This window comes from Octodon degus, unplaced genomic scaffold, assembly GCF_000260255.1.
Source record: "Octodon degus isolate 3935 unplaced genomic scaffold, OctDeg1.0 scaffold00285, whole genome shotgun sequence".
Taxonomy (NCBI): domain Eukaryota; kingdom Metazoa; phylum Chordata; class Mammalia; order Rodentia; family Octodontidae; genus Octodon; species Octodon degus.
This window is the reverse complement of record NW_004524861.1, coordinates 1,540,746-1,559,374: the sequence shown is the minus strand read 5'-3', so window position 1 is coordinate 1,559,374 and position 18,629 is coordinate 1,540,746. Positions and strand designations below refer to the sequence as shown.

The following is an 18,629-nucleotide window of genomic DNA, read 5'->3' as shown; positions in this document are numbered from 1 at the left end:
CTCACCGGACCTGGGCTAGGACTCGGTCTCCAGTTCGTTTTCAGATAGCAATTTAATATACTAAATTTTCTATTAATGTTCTGTGCAAACTGCCACAGGACCACAGAGTGAAGCAGCCAGCTTTACTTACTGCATAGAGGAAAGCTTTGTGTAAGAAACAACATGAATTTTCTAATTTTTTTCTCGATTTGTACCATGGCCATCTTGCCCAACATTCTAGATAAATTTATAGGACTTACATTATAGGGCTGGGGATGTAACTCAGAGGTAGAGCATTGCCTAACATGCGTTAGGCCCTGATTCAATTCCCACTGCCACAAAATAATAGCAACAACAACAAAGTTTTTGAGGGTTTTTTTAATAGTCCTTTTTTTTTTTTTGAAGAGTAAAAACAAGAGCAAGAACATGAGTTCAGGCATGGTTGCACACACCTTTAATCCCAGCACTAGGAAGGCTGAAAACAGGAGGATCACAACAAGTCCGCACTGTGTAGTGAGACCCTGCACACACAAAAAAAGCAAGAACAAAGATCCAATATAAAGACAGAAACAGGGTAACATGCAACAATACAAATGTTACAGATTTTCAAAACAAGAATAGCTGATTAACAATGGTTGATATATTATCTATTTTTATCCTCAAATCTGCTGCTCAGCTAACAGATACAGTTATGAAAGGTTAAACATATGATTACAAGTTACTGCTTGCGTTCAAGAAATCTTATTTTGTTCTGTCCTTTTTTTCCTTTTATTACCTTTTTTTAAAATTTATTTTAAAGAGAGTAATTGATGTGACATTAGGAATGGTACACATTTAGCAGACCAAGACGACAGGTATTCAAGCATGGTTTTTGTATTACACATTGGTATACTCTTATGTAGTTGCTTAGTTTACAGATAGTAGCATACATAATTAGTCAAGGTGAAAATTCTATACATTAACTGCTGTTTTTAAGAAACTGATGAAAATTTTTAATATAATCCCTTCAGCCATCCTATGTATACTTATATGCTTTTTCTCGTAACTTTTTTCCTATCTTTTCTCCTTTCTCTCCTCTTCGTTGTTTAATCCTTAAGTTCTGTTTCTTTCCATTTTACTGTATCTGTTATACCTTTCAGGTTTTATTTCTTCTTTTGGATTCTTACACTAGGGAGACAATACAATATTTACACATGTAGGTCTGGTTTATTTCACTTGCAGCAACAAAGTTTAAATTAATTATTTTTAGGAAACAGTATACTAAACAAACTTGGAGCTCTAGTATTGAGTTTAAATTTTTTAACAATTAGAAAACATGAACCATATTAAAAATAGTTTTCATAGCTTTATTATCATATAAATATATTTATATATATATATATAAATAAATTTTAAGCTTATACAAAAGTTGCAAGGATAATGCATGTAATTTTTATATACTGTTTACTAAGATTCAGCCACTTACATTTTTGTCTTATTTGTTTCAGTTGTCTTCCTTTCTAGTCCTGAAATATTTGTGTGTTGGAGACAGTGTCTCCTTTCATCTCCTAAATATTTATATTCTCTAAGAATTAAGATAATCTCTGTCAGTCAGCACAGCAGTTACTTAAAATTAAGAAACTTAAATTGATAGAATTCTGTTAATCTCTAGTCTGTATTTTAATTGTCATTTATCCCTATAAGCCCTTTGTAGCTTTATCCCCCCCAGTCTTCAACCAGTCAGCCTTATACCTTCTTTTACTTGCCATGTGTCCTTTAAACTAGCACAGTTGCTCAGTTTTCCCTGTGTTGGTTCATTCTGGTGTGAGTCCCACAGAGCGATATTGTTCCTGCTTGTGTGTCTTCTCCCTCCAAGTGACATGGTGTAATGATGGACTAGGATGCTCTGTCAAGTTTCTTCTCTATTAGATTCTTTTTTACTTTGTCATTTATCTGTAATTACATATTTTATATGTTTTTGAAACTCCAAATAACTTGTTATCATGAAAGCTTCACCTGCTAATTTTAGCAACCACTGATACATTTTTTTTCAACTCACATTACACTACAGTTGTAGAACAAACTCTGTAGCCAGAAGCGTGGGAAGAGTTAAATTCATGAACTGAAGTACCACTGTTTTGTTGTTGTTGTTGTTTTTTAATTTTTATTTATTTATGTGTGTGTGTGTGTGTGTGTGTGTGTGGCCAGCTCAGCCCACCAGGGGGCGGGACTGGCTGGCATGTGGTGCTGGGGGATTGAACCGCGGTTCCTGCTAAGCTTGTTCTAAGTAGATGTTTTAGACCACTGAGCCATCTCACCAGCCCAATACCACTGTTATCTACATTTAGTACTTGATTTTCTACTGTAAAGAAGGACCTTTTTTTTCTTTTTTCTTTATATTTATTTAGTAATGGTTGTATAGATACAGGTTCTTTTTAGTTGGTGGGCTGTAATTTGTTGCTGTCATCTATTAATGCCAAGTTGCCCCATGTTTGATTGGCAGAGCTCCTTCCAGCTATTTATTGTATCCCACTGTCATAGGTCCTTTGTGTCTTAATGCAGTTTTTTCTTTGAGCACCTCCTTATTTTGCACCAAAAGATGTTCTAGGCCCATCTTGTGTATTCCCTGCTCTTGCTTTAACACTGTAACAACCATTTCTCTAAGAAGTTTTATTTATTTATTTATGTATTTTCAGAAAGGGGGGATTGAACTCAGGCCCTTGCGTTTGCCAGGCAAGCATTTACTCTACTGAGTCATCTGCCCGGCCCTGAAGTTTTAGATTTTAGAGTAGGTTTTTAGAAGGCAAGATTTGAGCTAGAACATGTTGTATCTGTTTGTCTGTGGGTATGTGTATAATATATATATATCTATATATCTACATCTATCTATATATAAACACACGCACATAGACACAACTGTGAACTCATATGTATACCTCCCTTTCTCATCCAGTATCATAGCATACCTTATAGTCTTCCTCTTTCCATATTTTCTTCAGGCCAGAATATACAAAAGGTAATTTCAGAATTGCTAACTAGTGCCATTGAGAAGAGCTGCCTAAGTAGTGTTCAATGCTTGTTTACAACTTTTTAAAAATACAATTTATGCACAGTGAAATATATGGTGCTAAGTGTATAATATAGTAGTTGTGGCAAGCACATATGCTCCTGTATCCCACATCTCTGTCAAGACATGGAATGTACCCACCTATTACCTCAGAAAATTCCTTTGAGTCGTGTGTGTGTGTGTGTGTGTGTGTGTGTGTATAGTCTTTTTTCGAATTTCATCTAAACAGATTTATATAGTATTCTATCTTTTCCTCTGCATTGTATATGTGAAATTTATCTGTATATTTAATGCATCAGTGATTCTTTTTTATCGCTAAGAAGTATTCCTCTGAATGATCATGCTACATATTTTGCTAATTTTCTTTTGATAGACGTTTAGATTGTTTCTGCTTTTAAATTCGTTGTGCTCTTTATATGTCAACTTGGCGAAGTTACAACCTCCATTATTCAAAGAAACACTACTCTGGGTATTAACTGAAAAGATATTTTGTAGATGTGATTAAAATCCACAATCAGTTACCATTGAAGGAGGAAAATTCTTCATACTAATACATGTTATGGCTTGAATCTAGATGTCCTCCCAAGCCCCATGCAGTCATAGACAGAGCTCTTGTGGTAGCTGGAAGGTAGCTGGCTCTGGAGTGTATGATGTTGGAATTGTGATGCTGGGACTGATTCAAGGTGCCATGCTGGGATTAAGGGTGCCCCACTCGAAGGATGAGTAACCTGTATAGAAGGGACAGAAAGAGGGCTGCTGTTACTGCTTATTGCTTGCTACCTGCTGCTTTTCGTCCTTCTGCCTGCCACGGACTGTTTGTCCTCTGTGATGCTTCTCTGCTGTGCCCCCCTGCCTTGAAGGCAGCCAACTATGGACTGAAACCTCTGCACACTGTGAGCCATATGACCCTTTTCTTTTTTAACTTTAAGTATCAGGTATTTTGTCTTAGCAGTGAGAAAAGTAAGGCAACATGCATGAGGCTAGTTTAATCAGTTGAAAGGTCTTAAAAGCAGAGGGAAAAAAAAATTACATCGCATGGACAGCAGCAGCTGCCTGTGTCTCAGTGCCAGCTTCCTGGAGTTGTGGAGCCAACTCCTTGTCATAGTGTCTTCATCTGTATCTCCTACTATGTTTCTCTGATTGCATCCCGACTAATGGATGGCTATCATGAATAAACCTATCATAGACATTCTTTTGTGGACATGTATTTTCAATTTTTATTGTGTAAATACCTGGGAATGGAATTTTTAGGCCAAAAAGTGAATATATGTTGCATTTTATAAGAAAGTGCAAAGTGTTTTCCAAAGTTGTACCATGTTATATGATGGCAATACAAGGTTCTACCAGTAGTCTATGCAATTTCTCCTTGGTCAGCATCCTTGTGCACATGTGGGGTCATGAGTCTTTCAGCCATTCTTCAGGTGTACAGTGATATCTCACTGTGGCTTTAAAGTGCATTTCTCCAATTACTGATTATGGTGATGAGTGTTTTGTTTGATTGCTACCCAGTGTGTATTTTGCAGTGTAAGGTGCATCCAAGTCACCTTCCCATTTTTCTAAATTGGGTTTTTGCTGTTTTTATTATTGTTGAGTATTCTTCAAGTATTCGGAACGTAAGTCCTTTGTCAGATACTAATTTTATGAATACCCCCTGAAGTCCTGCCTAAATATTTTCTTATTGATGTTGTAATAACCAGAACTATTTAATATTGATCCAGTGTAGCTTTCGTTTGGGTCTTTTGCTAAATTACATGATCATTATCCATCATTTATCCATGGTTATTTATCCATTCTAAGAAATCTTTCCTATCACACCGGATCTGGTGGTGTATGCTTGTTATTCTAACACTGTCAGGCTGAGGCAGGAGGATCACAAGTTTTAAGTCCAGCCTGAGCAATATAGTGTCTAAGCAAGATTCTGTCTCAAAATTGAAAATTAAGGGAGGCCAGGCATGTCTAGAATGTAGTTCAATGCAAAGGCCCTGGGTTCAATCCCTAGTACCAAAAAGAAAGATAGAAAGAAGGGAAAGAGAGAGGGACACAGAGAAGGAAGGAAGGAGGGGAGAAAGGAAGGAGGGAAGCAACTGTCCTGTATTTTATTTTAGAAATTTTATAATTTTATATTTGTCTGTGATCTGTCTCAAAATTGTATTTGTAGTGTAACAATTGAGCTTTATATTTTTCCTGTGTGAATGCATACTTGCTTCAACAGTGTTTACTGGAAAACGTATCCTTTCCTGAACAGATTGTTTTAATACCTTTGTTGACAAGCAGTTGACTGTTACAGATTCTGTGTAGTTCTTTTGATGTGTTGGTCTTTCCTTGAGCTAAGATCTAGTAAATGTTGAATGAGATAAATGAATGAGTCCTGTAATTGTTCTACGTAAATTCTTAGATGGACATACATTTCTTCTCAATTGCTACTTTTTAGAAAGTCTCCTGGGGAAACTGGGCATGGTGGCACATGCCTGTAGTCTTAGTACTTGGGAGACTGAGTCAGGAAGATCACAAGTTTGAGGCTAGCCTAGGCTACATACAAAGTTTAAGGCCAACCTGAACTGCATAGTGAAACCCTGTCTGTGGCCAGGAAGATAGCTCAGCGGCATAAGCACCTGCCTGGCAAATGAAAGGTCATGGGTTTGATCCCTGATACCTAAATAAATAAATAAGTATTCTACTGTGTTTATTTAGAATTAAGGTGAATCTGTAGATTAAAAAATAAACATTATGGCAATACCCCCGCACATACTGTATTTATTTGCCTGAGTTTTTACTTTTCCTCAGTGTTGTCCTTTACACCCATTGGGACATTTAGTCCTAGATATTTTCCATTCTTGACATGATGGTCATTGGATTTTTGAAAGTTTCTTTTGTCATTGTTCACTGCTAACATACAGAATTAACTTTGAATTCACTAAACTTATGAGCTCTTTTTTCTTTCATTGCTCTTTTAGGATTATTATATACCCAGTCAGGACACATCTTCAGAAGTGGACAGTTTTATCATGGCCCTCGGTCAAGTCAGGCATGTGTCCTATCACTGAGCTACATGCCTGGCCTATTGATTTTTCACATTCTTCATGTCTGTTACTTCTTCTCTTGCTTAACCGCACTAGTTGGGGGCTGTCAAGTACAGTGGCAGTGATGCCTTTGCTTTATTGTTGATTTAAGGTCAGAAGCTTTCACTGTTGAATACGAAGTGAATGCTCACAGATTACTTGTTTCAGGTACTGAGCAGTACAGTGAATACACTGGCTATGCTGAATCGTACCGCTGGGCCCGCAGTCATGAAGATGAGAGTGAAAGGTGAGTCTGTTTTCTGACTTTGGTGTTGCCTGGCTTCAAGTGAAAGTGTGTGGGGTTTTCCCTGCTGTGCTCTGTATCCCTTCTGTTCTTACCCAGCAATTGAATTTTCCTTTTAACTTCAGTATTATAAGTTGATTGGCACTTAAAACTATATTAATGCCAGTTGTGCTTGTGTACGCCTATAATCCCAGCACTCAGGAGACCAAGGCAGGAAGATTGCCATGAGTTCAAGTCTCGCCTGAACTACATAGTTCAAAAAGAGGAGGAGGGAATTCAGCTGTGATTTCCCCCTACCACCCCACCCCACTGTAGCTGTCATATTTATATATAGTCTCCATTTACCAAAGGATGAGACAGTAAGAACCAGACATCTATAGCAAAAACAAGGAAGGCCAAGTTCCAAGTCGGAAATTAATTTCTGAGTTGGAACTTACTTTGAATCAGCTGAAAATGGAGCTGAAAGCCTTTGGCCAGCTCATTTCACTATCCTCAGTTTTTCTGTGAGATTAGCTGGGTGGAGCTAATCTACTAATTAGCAACCTGCACTGTGATAGTTTGCCTCGTGCCACAAACCACTGCCAGCAGGACTTGCAGTGAATTCCCTCAGTGTTGTCACATTTCTTCTTGAAGTACATTTTATTTTTTTTTATACTTTAAAACTTTAATTTTTTTTAATTTTACACACACATGTTTTGGTTTTGTATTCTTATACTAACTCTATGAAGTGTTTTATGTTTATATACAACATATAAAATGAAATTAATACAATTAACTTTCTTATATATAACTACTGTAGAGATTTCTTAGATTAATTCTCTAATAAGTATTAGAATAAGTGAAATTATATGATTTACAAAGATCAATTAGTTGGTTAATATCAGAGATAGGTCTGACACTTAATGTAGTAACATTTGTACTATATCAACTTTTTTTTTTTTAATTGGTAGGACAGTTTCAATAAGTAACACGTTGCATACATTCTTCCTAGTGGTTAATTACTGTACAAGATGCGGACATGATATTCTATTTACAAACACCATTAGAACAAATCCCTCTATTCATTAAGAGAATGTAACTATATATCTATCCTAGCCACTTTGAATACACAGATACAAAATGGACATTCATCTGTATCCCTTTTTTTGTTAAGTTCCGTTATTTGAATATTATAGGTGTGTAAACTCAGCAAAAATATTCTAAAAGAGTCCAGTAGCCCATAATAGTATTGTGTCTTCCACTTGACTGGCAATGTCAGAAATTGTGACCTGAGTCCCCTACAGGTCAACATAACAGCATGGCTTTACTTCTTATATTTCTTTTTTATACTTTTCTGCTGGATGGTTAAGACCAAGGTAAAGCAGGACCTATGCAACAAGAGTTGTAGCTTTTGGGTCTGATAAGGTCAGTGAAATGCCCCAGGATTTATCCTGAGATCCTGTACCTCAGAATGTAGAACCTTTGTCAGTGCAGCCATGTGGATGAGTCACGGCCATTGCTTGGCCAATGTGTTCTCTGTGAAAGCCTAAGAGAATGTTTTCTCTCCATGTGACTCTCCTTAGGCACACTCTACGTCATCGATCACTTTCCTCTTTGGTCCCATAATCTCCTTGATCAGAAAATTTGGGACACTACCGAGTTACATGACGTTACAGTACAAGTTCTCACATGTCCTGAGTCTTAATTGACCTTGGAAGGCTAGGGCCAAAAAGTTGGCTTTCCTTGCAGCCCTCCTTTTTCTCTAATTTGGTGTGCAAACTTAGGTTGTTAACCATCCAGAAGACAAGCTTATTGTTATTACCATACAACTTAGGTTGTTAAGCTTAACCTCACTATCTGTCTGAACATCAAACATCTTAGGCATAATATGGAACAGGTATTTTTTCATCAAGTATTGATATGTTGAACTTTAAGTCCCTACAGAATATGATAAAAAAAAATTAAAAATTAGAATATATTTTAAAAATAGGCATAAAGAATTATATACTTCTTATGTTTACACATAAGTCAAAAAAACTAATCATATATAATCTTGAAGCAGGACAGTCCCACAATATTCCTTTTCCTGTCTCTTGCTTTCATTCACCACCCCCTTCTTTTTGAACAACTATCTACCCGAGAGACAGCATATTGAAGTATATTTTAGACTTTGAATTCTTGTTTCCCCGCTCAGTTGTGTCCTCTACCCAGGGCAAATTGTTTTTTAGTGAGCCATGTGGCAGAAAGAAGTTGGCTGTTGCTCAGTAGCCAAATCTGTGCCACACCATAGTCTTTGTAATGTCTCACATCAGCCTCTGCTTTCTTTCCTTTTGTGTAAAATTTGTGGCCACAGTAGTTATCTGTGTAGATGCTGCTCTCTAATTATTTACAGACTAACATGCAGATTTCTGTTGTTGTTCTCCAGAGTAAGAACAACATGTCAGTGCTTGGCATATCAATGTATAAAACTTTTTATAAAGAGGTGGAATATTTAGAATTTTGCACATTCCTAAAATTACTGTCCCAACTAGTATTTTGTATATCAACAATCATATTATTGTCTGCTTTGATGTCTTTTGTCTTTTAAAAATACTTTCTTGCAGTCAGCAGCTGAGCACAGTAGGTAAAATATGGCATTGAATTATTACACATTTTTCATAGCATATGTGCAGTATGTGTTGATGTTGATGCTACACACCAGTAATTTAGAACGTGTCTCTTAAAACAAAGTAGTGAACTATAAATTCCACATCCTTTGTACAAGAGGGAAACAAAGAACTTAATTACTTTTGTTTGCTTCCAAATCCTTTATTTAACCTTTGAGATTCACTGAAGTGATGTATATTTCCCAAATTTGTGTCTTGTTGCTTGATTTTTCTTTTTAATGCCTGGCAATGCACAGTGTGTTCATCTCTGAGTCTAAAAAGGAAGTAGTTTCTGAATCCTGCAGCCACAGATCATTTTTAATATTTTAATGCTGTCCAAGTGTCAATAGAGTGACCCTGCACAGGCTTTATTTGAAGGATGCTACCTTTTTCTCATCTTCTCCCCTTTGTGGCCTGACCCAGGGACGACTGGCAGCGCCGTTACACTGAAATTGTCGCCATCGACGCACTTCACTTCAGACGCTACCTCGATCAGTTTGTGCCTGAGAAAATGAGACGCGAGCTTAACAAGGCCAGTAACCTTATTTCTTAGTTCATCTGGCAGCTGTCATCTATTTACTGCCATTTTATTAATGCTGAAATTAATGCTTTCTGGTAATTCTTGCAGTGTCAGTACGTCTGCCCACAGCTCTCCTGATTTAATGGCCCTGTCAGCTTGTACAAGATGTACTTTCTATTTTGTAATTGTTTGATTACTGGCTGAGGTTGCCAGATAGAATGTTACTTGATGTCAAACCCCACACACGCATTTATCTCATCAGGTACTTTTAGCTGCTCTGGAGCATTGTCATTTTAAGGCCATCTAGAAATGAATGAGCCCTGGTCATTTTTTTCAGTGTCCCTAATGACATTTTCTCTACAAGGTATGGTGTCAGAATTAACACCAATAAACCAAAATGGTCAAATTAGTTATTTTCAGATATAGGTAAGAGTGATATGTTGTTTATGGATTTGGTAATTTGATATAGTTATGATGGAAGCTCTGGTACTTAGTGCTGGCTAGTACAATATGTGTATTATTTACAGCAATATAAAAATGAGCTGGATCTACTGTCAATTCACATTTTCATTACTACTAACTAGAACCGATATGCTCCATCATACAGTGGTGTGCTGAGTCCAGTGGGTAAGAGAATAAATTTGTGGCCTTGTGTGGTTACATATGCCAGTCCTGCCACTGGTGCTGCTGGTAATGATTGAAGGTGAACAGCCAAGTAATCCAGAAAGTCTCTGTTACCCTTTCAATTAAGTGGCTATTTTGAAAATAATTAGACTTATTGTCTTATATCCTGATCCACTTGAGAATCTAACATATTAACAGTTATTTTTTTTATTTTAATGATTAGAGATCTAAACAAATCTAAAAAAAGTTGGAAGCATTATTTTCCGAAGCTGAGCTTGTATACACGTTTTATAATTCCTCAGAAGAACCTTTCTCTGGTCTATTAACAGTTGTAAATTTCTCTGCTGATTCGAAGTTGGATTCACTTGTACTGTATCAAGTATCTCTCACTAATGCTGGGTTGGCAGTGCATGCCTATAATGCCAGCACTCAAGAAGCTAGAGCAGGAAGATCACTGCAGGTTCACAGCTAGCCTAACCTACATAGTGTGACCCTGTCCAAAAAAGCAAAAAAAAAAAAAAAACTTTCACTAGAAATTGGGTATATTTTAAATATAATTCTCCTTAGGGATGCAGCCTTGTGCTACAGTGCTTGCCTATATGTGAGGCCTTGGGTTCAATCCCTGGCATACCCCACTACAAAAAAGTAATAGATAAATATAAATTTGGTTTTGCTGCTCCAAATTCTTGCCTGAAAGCAATTGCTTTCAAGACCATGAGTCATGGTAGAGTGTATCAGGTAGACTAGGAAAGTTTGTCTTCACATTTTTGTCAAGTGTTAACTTACATATGTATATAGGAATTTGTCACATGGTCGTTGAAACTGGAAAGACATTTATCTATATGTAAACAAAAGATTATTTGTAGACAAATACAGGACAAGGAGGCAAAATGTACCTAACCCCATGGTGATAAAGCTTATTAACACAAGCTGAAAGATTACATTTTTATAAATAAGTCTGTACTCCTACATCTGCTCTCTAATAGGAGCTGGATCATTCACTTTTAAACATTATCCACAATTAAAATCTTTTTTTTTTTTTTTTTTTTTTTTCGGAACCGGGGATTGAACTCAGGCCCTTGCGCTTGCTAGAGAAGTGCTTATTCCACTGAGCCATCTCCCCGGCCCTTAAAATCTTTTTGAAAGGTAACCTTTGTACATAAATGAGTCTTCTATGTGTTTAAGCAAATAAAGTCTTACGCAACCCTGATATAAAATGTAGGGTAAGTAATTGCATAAATTGGAGCTGGCAAAATAGCTCAGCGGACAAAGTACCTGCTTAGGCAAGTGCAGGGACCACAGTTTGATCCCCAGCACTACATGGTGCGCCAACCCTGCCCCCAGGGCATGCTGAGCCGGCAAGAGTCTGGGCATAGTGCCACATGCCTGTAGTCCTACCACTGGGGAGCCTGAAAGCAGGAAGATCACCATGAATCTGAGCTGCACAGTGAGACCCTGCAACAACCAAATAGATTTAAAAAACGAATTGCATAAATCATCTCGTCACTCAAAATGTTAGCTATACTCTTCTAAGTATTTTCTGAGGGTTGGATAAAGCCAAGTAGGTCCATTGTCATATCAGGTGCAGAATAGGAAGCTGTTGAAGTATGGGTTGATTTTTAATATATAGTGCGGTTTTGTATTTGTGTTCAACCTGCCTTTATGTCAGTTAAATCTGATCTATAATGAATAAGATTCTTTTGTGTCAAATGCAAACAGAACTTGTTTTCAAATAATAGAAATTTCAGTAGTAAAAGCAATAAAATGATGACTGTGAGGTAGGCACTCTACTTAGCTCCTTAATGCTCCTTAATATCCCCCCGCTCCAACTGAAGTAACTCACAGTCTGGTGAGTACAAGAACTCCCTGGCCAGGCTACACCCCCAGTGTTTGTTTGTTTGTTTGTTTGTTTGTTTGTTTGTTTTGCAGGTAGGGAGATTGGTTGTTTGAGATCTCTCAAGTTCTTCATCTCAGGCCATCCTGCTTCAGCCTCCCAAGCAGCTGGGTCTGCTGGAGCATTGCTTCTGGTCCACAGGCCTGCTCAAACTTAATCCTCAGACCCAGAAGACAGGGATACCATTCTTATCTCTGTTGTAGAGAAAGTGGCCTGAGCCTTAGGATGCTTAAGTAACTTGTCTCAGGTCCCAGATCTGAGCAGCACAAGGCCAGGACTTACATGCAGAGGCATTGACTTGAGACCATCCTTTCCTTGTGCATGTGTGATGCTGCTGAGGATTGAACCAAGAGTCCCTTGCAGAATAGGCAAGTGACCAGTCTCTGAGCCACAGCCACAGCCCATGATGCTCCCATACAGAGGTTATTGTAACTAGGTCTGGCTTAGAGACTTGTTCACCTAGTTTATTCTTAAGTGAGACTGTACCTGCCTGCTAACATATGATCTCATACAAGCATACTTTCATCACCTCTTCTGTTGTGATCATTAACTTGACTGTAATCAAAGTACCCACTGACTCCCTTTTCCCAATATTTTTTACTATTTGATATACTTTTGCAGGCAATTCAAAATGATCTATTTATTTAATTCCTATGAGATAAGAAATTCCACAGGTGTAGTTTATAGCATGTGAGCTTGTATTTGAGAAGATGTTTGTTCATAGCCTGGCACATGGGGAAGTATGTGTTCTTTCACTTACTGTTGTATTCCCCAAACACCATTCTTTCAGCAAAGAATATTTTTCTAATTCTTTGAAAAAGAAGAAAGTAACATGATTTTGTTAAATATCATTGACAACTTAATGAAAAACCAATTAAAATAACTAGACTTTCTACATTAAGGCATTCCATTCCTTATTAGTTACATTTACCTATTTAAAAATTTATGAATTTTAGTAGTGCAACAGGAATTCTACATAAAACTGGCACGGTTTGGAAAAAGAGTTAACTTTTTATGTCATTATGTTTTGTAAATTTATTGTAAAGCAGAAGTCTGAATTAAATCACATTAGATGTCTTGATGTAATTTTTTTTTTTTGCATACCTGAAAAAAAATAGGGACAAATCAAAAAACTACATTTTTCTGAATGAATCAACAAAGCACAAGGCTACTTTTCAGCATCAGAATTGAGCGTGGCTTTCTGAGCTATAAAGGCCTGTTTGCTACTTCATACCAGATAATAAATGAAAGGGCAGTCCCACAGAGTGCTTTATTCCCCTGGAAGAGGGCTCTCTCCAGGCTCCACTACTCTATTGGACCCACATGCATTGTTACCTGTGGGTAGACTCGGTGTTTAATAGGAAGGAATCAGTCTTGCTGGTGCTGTGAAGCTTGTTTAATCCTGTGAAAGATCAGCCAGGTGACATTCCAGAAGAGAATTATGTTTGGCTTTGGAAAGATTTATGACTCCTCTTGTAAAACTGGCAAAACACTCTGCAAGGGAAGAAAGAAATCAGCTATGAAAAGTTGTGTGTAGCTGCATTAGGTTTCCTTAGTAAGATTTGCATAAGGTCAGGATGCAACCTGTTTTCTTCTTTCTCTGATTGTTTCGAGTATATTTCTGGGAAAATGTATGTGAAGCTTCTGAGAACTTCCAGCACCTTTCTTTAGGGACTCAAGACACTTTTAAGGTCACTGCCTTTTTCTCTTGTTTCTTATAATGGAACTCAGTTTCTGCTGTGAAAGAGTCTTGATTTATGGTTCTGCCCTGGCCTCCAACTTTTAAGAGATCTCTCTACTTCCTGGAAAAAGGGAAAGCCTGGGCTGACCCTCTAAAGAGAATTAGGCACAGCTTACACAACCAGCCCTCCATATCTTTGGGTTCTGCCTTTGCAGAGCCAGTCAACTGCACATGAGCAGTGCTCAAAAAATGTTTATCTTTATTGAACATATATAGATTTTTCTGTCATTATTCCTGAAGCAATACAATATAACAACAACTATCTGCATAGCATTTACTTTATAAGTAATCTAGAGATGGTTTAAGACTCCAGGAGAAATACCTAGGTTATATGAAAGTACTACACTATTTTATATAAGGGATTTAACTATTCACAATGTTAGTTTCCATGGGGGTGCCCTGCAAGCATGCCTCTAAAGGATACTTGGGGAACAGCTAGACTTCCTGTTTCTCACTTGTAAGTGATGAAATAATTTTGTACTTAATCATTTTAACTGGTTATTTTTATAAATTCTGTGTACTTCTATATCATTTCTTATTTTTAAAGTTTTGTCTGGTATTTGATCAGATCATTAAAAACAGTTAATTGCAGTTTCATGGCTTGTTTTTGTTAAGGTCATTTTTCAGAGAAATTCATCAATACCTTCTGTAATACTTTGCTTGTGATAATTTTAAATATTTCCAATGCTTCATTAAACTAAATATTTTTGCTCGTTGATACACAATTACCCTGTTTTTTTAGAGGCAACGGTAAGGAAGAGACTTTACTGTAGTATAAAATGAAGATATGAGAAGGAAACCAAAAACTTTTTGTCCACACAGGCATCTAAAACTATTGACAGCAACAGAATGGCAAAATTATATTGTCCTGACAAAGGGTTTGTTCTCCCTTTTGTTTGTGTAATGTTAGCTTCTTTTTTGACCAAGAACCTGCCCCCCCAAACTGGAACTTTCAAAAGATTTTTTCAGGAGCTCTATGCATCTGATTATGCAGGTGTTTGAGAGTTCCCTGTCAGCTGTGTATCATAGCACTGAATAATGCTCTGGCACCAACTCTTAGTTAGTGTCTGTCAGGATTTACAGCCCAGGAGGGGTAGAAGAAACAGCCTTGTTAATCCATCCAGACGGTGTGTAAAATAAATTTTTATGCTCTTGCAGAAACTTCCAAGATCAATTTATTATATTTGTATGTGTGAGTTTCACAGAAGCATCTTTATCCTTGATCTTTCCATGGGAACATCTGTCACTGATCATTCCTTTAATTGTATTTAAATATGTAGGTTATATTTTTGGCCTGTGTATGGTACCTGAGAGAACTAGGGGAGCTTTGCTTTTATATTAAACTCCTAATATAGTAATCCAATAGCTTAAGAAAGTTAAGCCTTTAGAAGCAGAGAGACCACTAAGTTGACAACAAAAAATTGATAATGAGAAATTCTAGAGCCTTAAACATACTCTTCAGGTACAGAAAGAGCTGTTTGCTTAATTAATAGGTAGCCTGCATCCTCAGGGCAGAGTGTACTTCCCTCACTCTGGGCAAATTTTTAAATATTCCAGTTTAAGACAGAACTGTGAAACTAGAAAATTCTCAGACTAGAGGGCATTTTAAATAAAGATGATTTCATACTCAGGTATAGGAATCCTTTTTAGAGACAGTTGCTTGCTCTTTGTGTGCATTCCAGTGGCAGGAAGCACACACATAACCTAATCTAGTCCCAGTGCCTCAGGGGAGACAGTGCTGGGTGGCGTGAGAGTTAACTGTCCTGATGATGGGAATCAGAACCCTTCAAAGACAGCTGTGGATCAAGCGCCTTTCCTGGTAGTTTTATGTTTTATCATAGGGATCTTACCAGTTCTTGAAATATCTCTAGCAGTGTCCTTTCTATTTATTTGAAATGGAAAAAGAAACTTGAGACCTGTATTCATTCAAAGCATTTGATTGTTCTAATATCAATGTAGATAAATATCAGAATCTGTCATTTTTATTCTCTTCCTTATATAATCCCAGGCATTTCTTCTCTTTGTTTTCTGCTCTGCTTTGGCCCTATGAAGGTAAGATAAATGAGAGGGAGCAGACAGAAACTGGATAATGGAAGCTGATCCCGGGGCATCTGTCAGAAGCACTGCTACTGTCTGGGCACTCATGTGCTGTAATGTGTCTTTCATCCTGCAGGCTTACTGTGGATTCCTCCGCCCTGGCATTCCTTCAGAGAGCCTCTCCGCAGTGGCCACAGGAAACTGGGGCTGTGGTGCCTTTGGGGGTGATGCTAGATTAAAAGGTGAGTTGTACAGAAAGATAACAACATGCTGACCAGGAAAAAAGCTAGTCCTTCAAGCCACATTTCTAACATAACACATTATGTTATTAGAGACTAGAAAAGCCTAAGAAAGAAACACTATTTGATACCATCCTTTTTTTTAATGTTTGAAGGAATTCTTAGTCTTATTTACCATTTTGTGCAGAGGTTTATCTCTTTGATCCATCAGACACAGGATTTAATTGAATATAGAAAGTTCAAGGGGAAGGGAGAGTCCAAAGAAACTGTGAAATTTCAAATCAAACCACCCACTCCAAACATTTTCCTTTGCTTGCAAAGATTTTTATTGGCAGAGCTATGTCGCAACTCTTTCCTTCACTAAACTGATAGGCCGTCTGGCATGTTCTGGGCACTGCTGGCACTTAGAATCCAAAGGTATATAAGACATGGCACCTGCCTTGAGTACAGTCAGGCCAGCAGGGACACATGGTGAAGAGCACCGTGGCTGCAGTGGAGTTGTGTGCTACCGCCTGAGTTGTTGCCGTGGGCTGAGAGTAAGAGTTGCCTGTGTGGCCCAAATAAGGAGACCTAGGGGTGCTGAGGAACAGTATCTTCTCACTGTATGTGGCAGGAAAAAAAAAAATCACAAAACCTGACTAACAAAATTAGTGGCCCCTTACCAGATTGTGACATTTGCTCTACTTTTGAAGGTATCATTTCTTAGGATTGTTTACTGTTCACTTCGGTACAACTGACTCAACACCAACAGGTTTTGTGCAGTGCAGTTCTGACCTGGAGTTAGGGCCAAAAACATAGTTTAGGAGCAGGGCCCACATTTTAGACTGTAACCCTGTATCTGAGGAGCCTGGGCCCTCAGGTTTGGTAGGACTAGAGTGACTCAGAACTCTTAAGCCCTGTCCTTACAATAGTTATTTTAATGTGAAGGACACACATAGGGTTAAGCTTGAAGAGGATGCAGAGCTTTGACAGCCTTCCCATGGCCCCCACACATCTTTGTTCAACCAGGAGCTACACCAGCCTTTAGTGTTCAGCAGTTTTACTGGACTTTGATTACATGAGCATGATTGATTATATCATTGACCATGTGATTGAACTTGGTTTCCCTGGAGATGGGGCTCTCCCATCACCTCATTAGCATAACAAAGACTAGAGCTGCTTAAGCAGTTCCAGGGGTTTTTAAAGCTGCTGCCAGGAAACTGGGACAAAGCCCAGATGAATGTTATTTTTATCAATGTAACAGTAAAACAATGAAAGCAAACATGGCTTTGATATCCAAACTAGATAGGATAAAAATCTATCTCCTTGGGAATAGAACAGTTGAGTCTGTGATAATATAACTGCCCTCACCCCAATGATAAGAGCCCGTTACTGTTTTTGTAAAAATGACAGTTACTGCTTTCAGTTATCCAGAGAAATACCATAAATATGTAAAAATCACCAGAATTTGCTGTTGATATTTTGGAGTCCATCCTTTTGGAAATCTGTGTAACAATGCATATAACTCTTGATATTTATGAGGTCACACTACATATTATTTATTTGAAAACCCTGCAGTCTCTTGAATGGTTTTCAAGTTCAAGTGTAGATGTGACCAGTGTAATAAAAAATATAGTTAATGCTATGTGGTTTCTTTCTTTCTTTCTTTTTTTTTTACAGTAAAAGATGCATCAACATTAATTTTCAAAATGTTCCCCCTCATTTCAAACACACTTGTACCATCATTCTTGCTACTTTCTGGAACAGTTCTGAAAGTCCTCTTTTATGTCTTTAGTATACTATCCTGTCTGCCTTGATGTCCTGACTTGATTCAAAATATTTATAATTTCTGTCAAATGAAAACATTACAGTATGTCCTTATCCAGCCTTCATCATATTTGGCACCATTCAACTTCTGCCTCTTCCACAAAGTCAAAATGAAACACAAGGGAAATATTGTTAATTGCTTCAAAACATTGAGGCAGCCCCAGTGCAGCTAAAGATGACTTCCAGACCTGCTTCAGAAAGTGGCAAGAATGATGGCATAAGCAAGGAGGAATTTTTTGAGGAGGATTAATGTTAATGTGTCTTTGTAAATTTTTTTTAATTCAAACACCATATTTTTTATCAGCCCTTGAACTGTCAGCATATTAATGGCTTGCATGATATATACGTATATATCATAGTCTCCATTCAGGGATAGTTGTTTCCTTTGTCTTGTATTATAAGCAATATATAATTTTACATATAAGCTATCTCCCTAGAGTTAATTAATTAAAAGTTAGTAGCATCCTTGATTCACATTTTCACAGTATAAATTGCCCCTGGAAGGCGGTGTCACTTTGTATTGTCTTCCTTGCCTGAACAGCCTCACAAAGACGACTTGTCAATCTTTTCAGTTTCTCTGAGATGTGAGAATTTTCATGTGTTTTGTTGGACATTTTTGTTTGTTTAGGGAGTTGCTTTTTGATGCCTTCTTCCCATTTACCTCTTGAGAGCAGTTGATTTTTTTAATAGCTAAAATTACTGTATGTTAAGAATTGACAGGGGGCTGGAGAGATGGCTCAGTGGTCTAAAGCACCTACTTAGAACAAGCTTGGCAAGGCATCAGGGACCGCGGTTCAATCCCCCAGCACCACATGC

General features: G+C 37.6%; 1 protein-coding gene across 2 annotated transcripts in view; it reads left to right on the top strand.

Moving 5' to 3' along the window:
• Positions 1 to 18,629, top strand: part of Parg (poly(ADP-ribose) glycohydrolase) — a 124,562-nt gene that overhangs the window by 94,271 nt on the left and 11,662 nt on the right. For both annotated transcript variants that reach the window (XM_004646971.3, XM_023707240.1), the window contains exons 14-16: positions 6,253 to 6,331; positions 9,376 to 9,484; positions 15,905 to 16,010. In XM_004646971.3, coding sequence (XP_004647028.1) covers positions 6,253 to 6,331; positions 9,376 to 9,484; positions 15,905 to 16,010 — 294 coding nt within the window. The remainder of the gene's footprint in view (positions 1 to 6,252; positions 6,332 to 9,375; positions 9,485 to 15,904; positions 16,011 to 18,629) is intronic.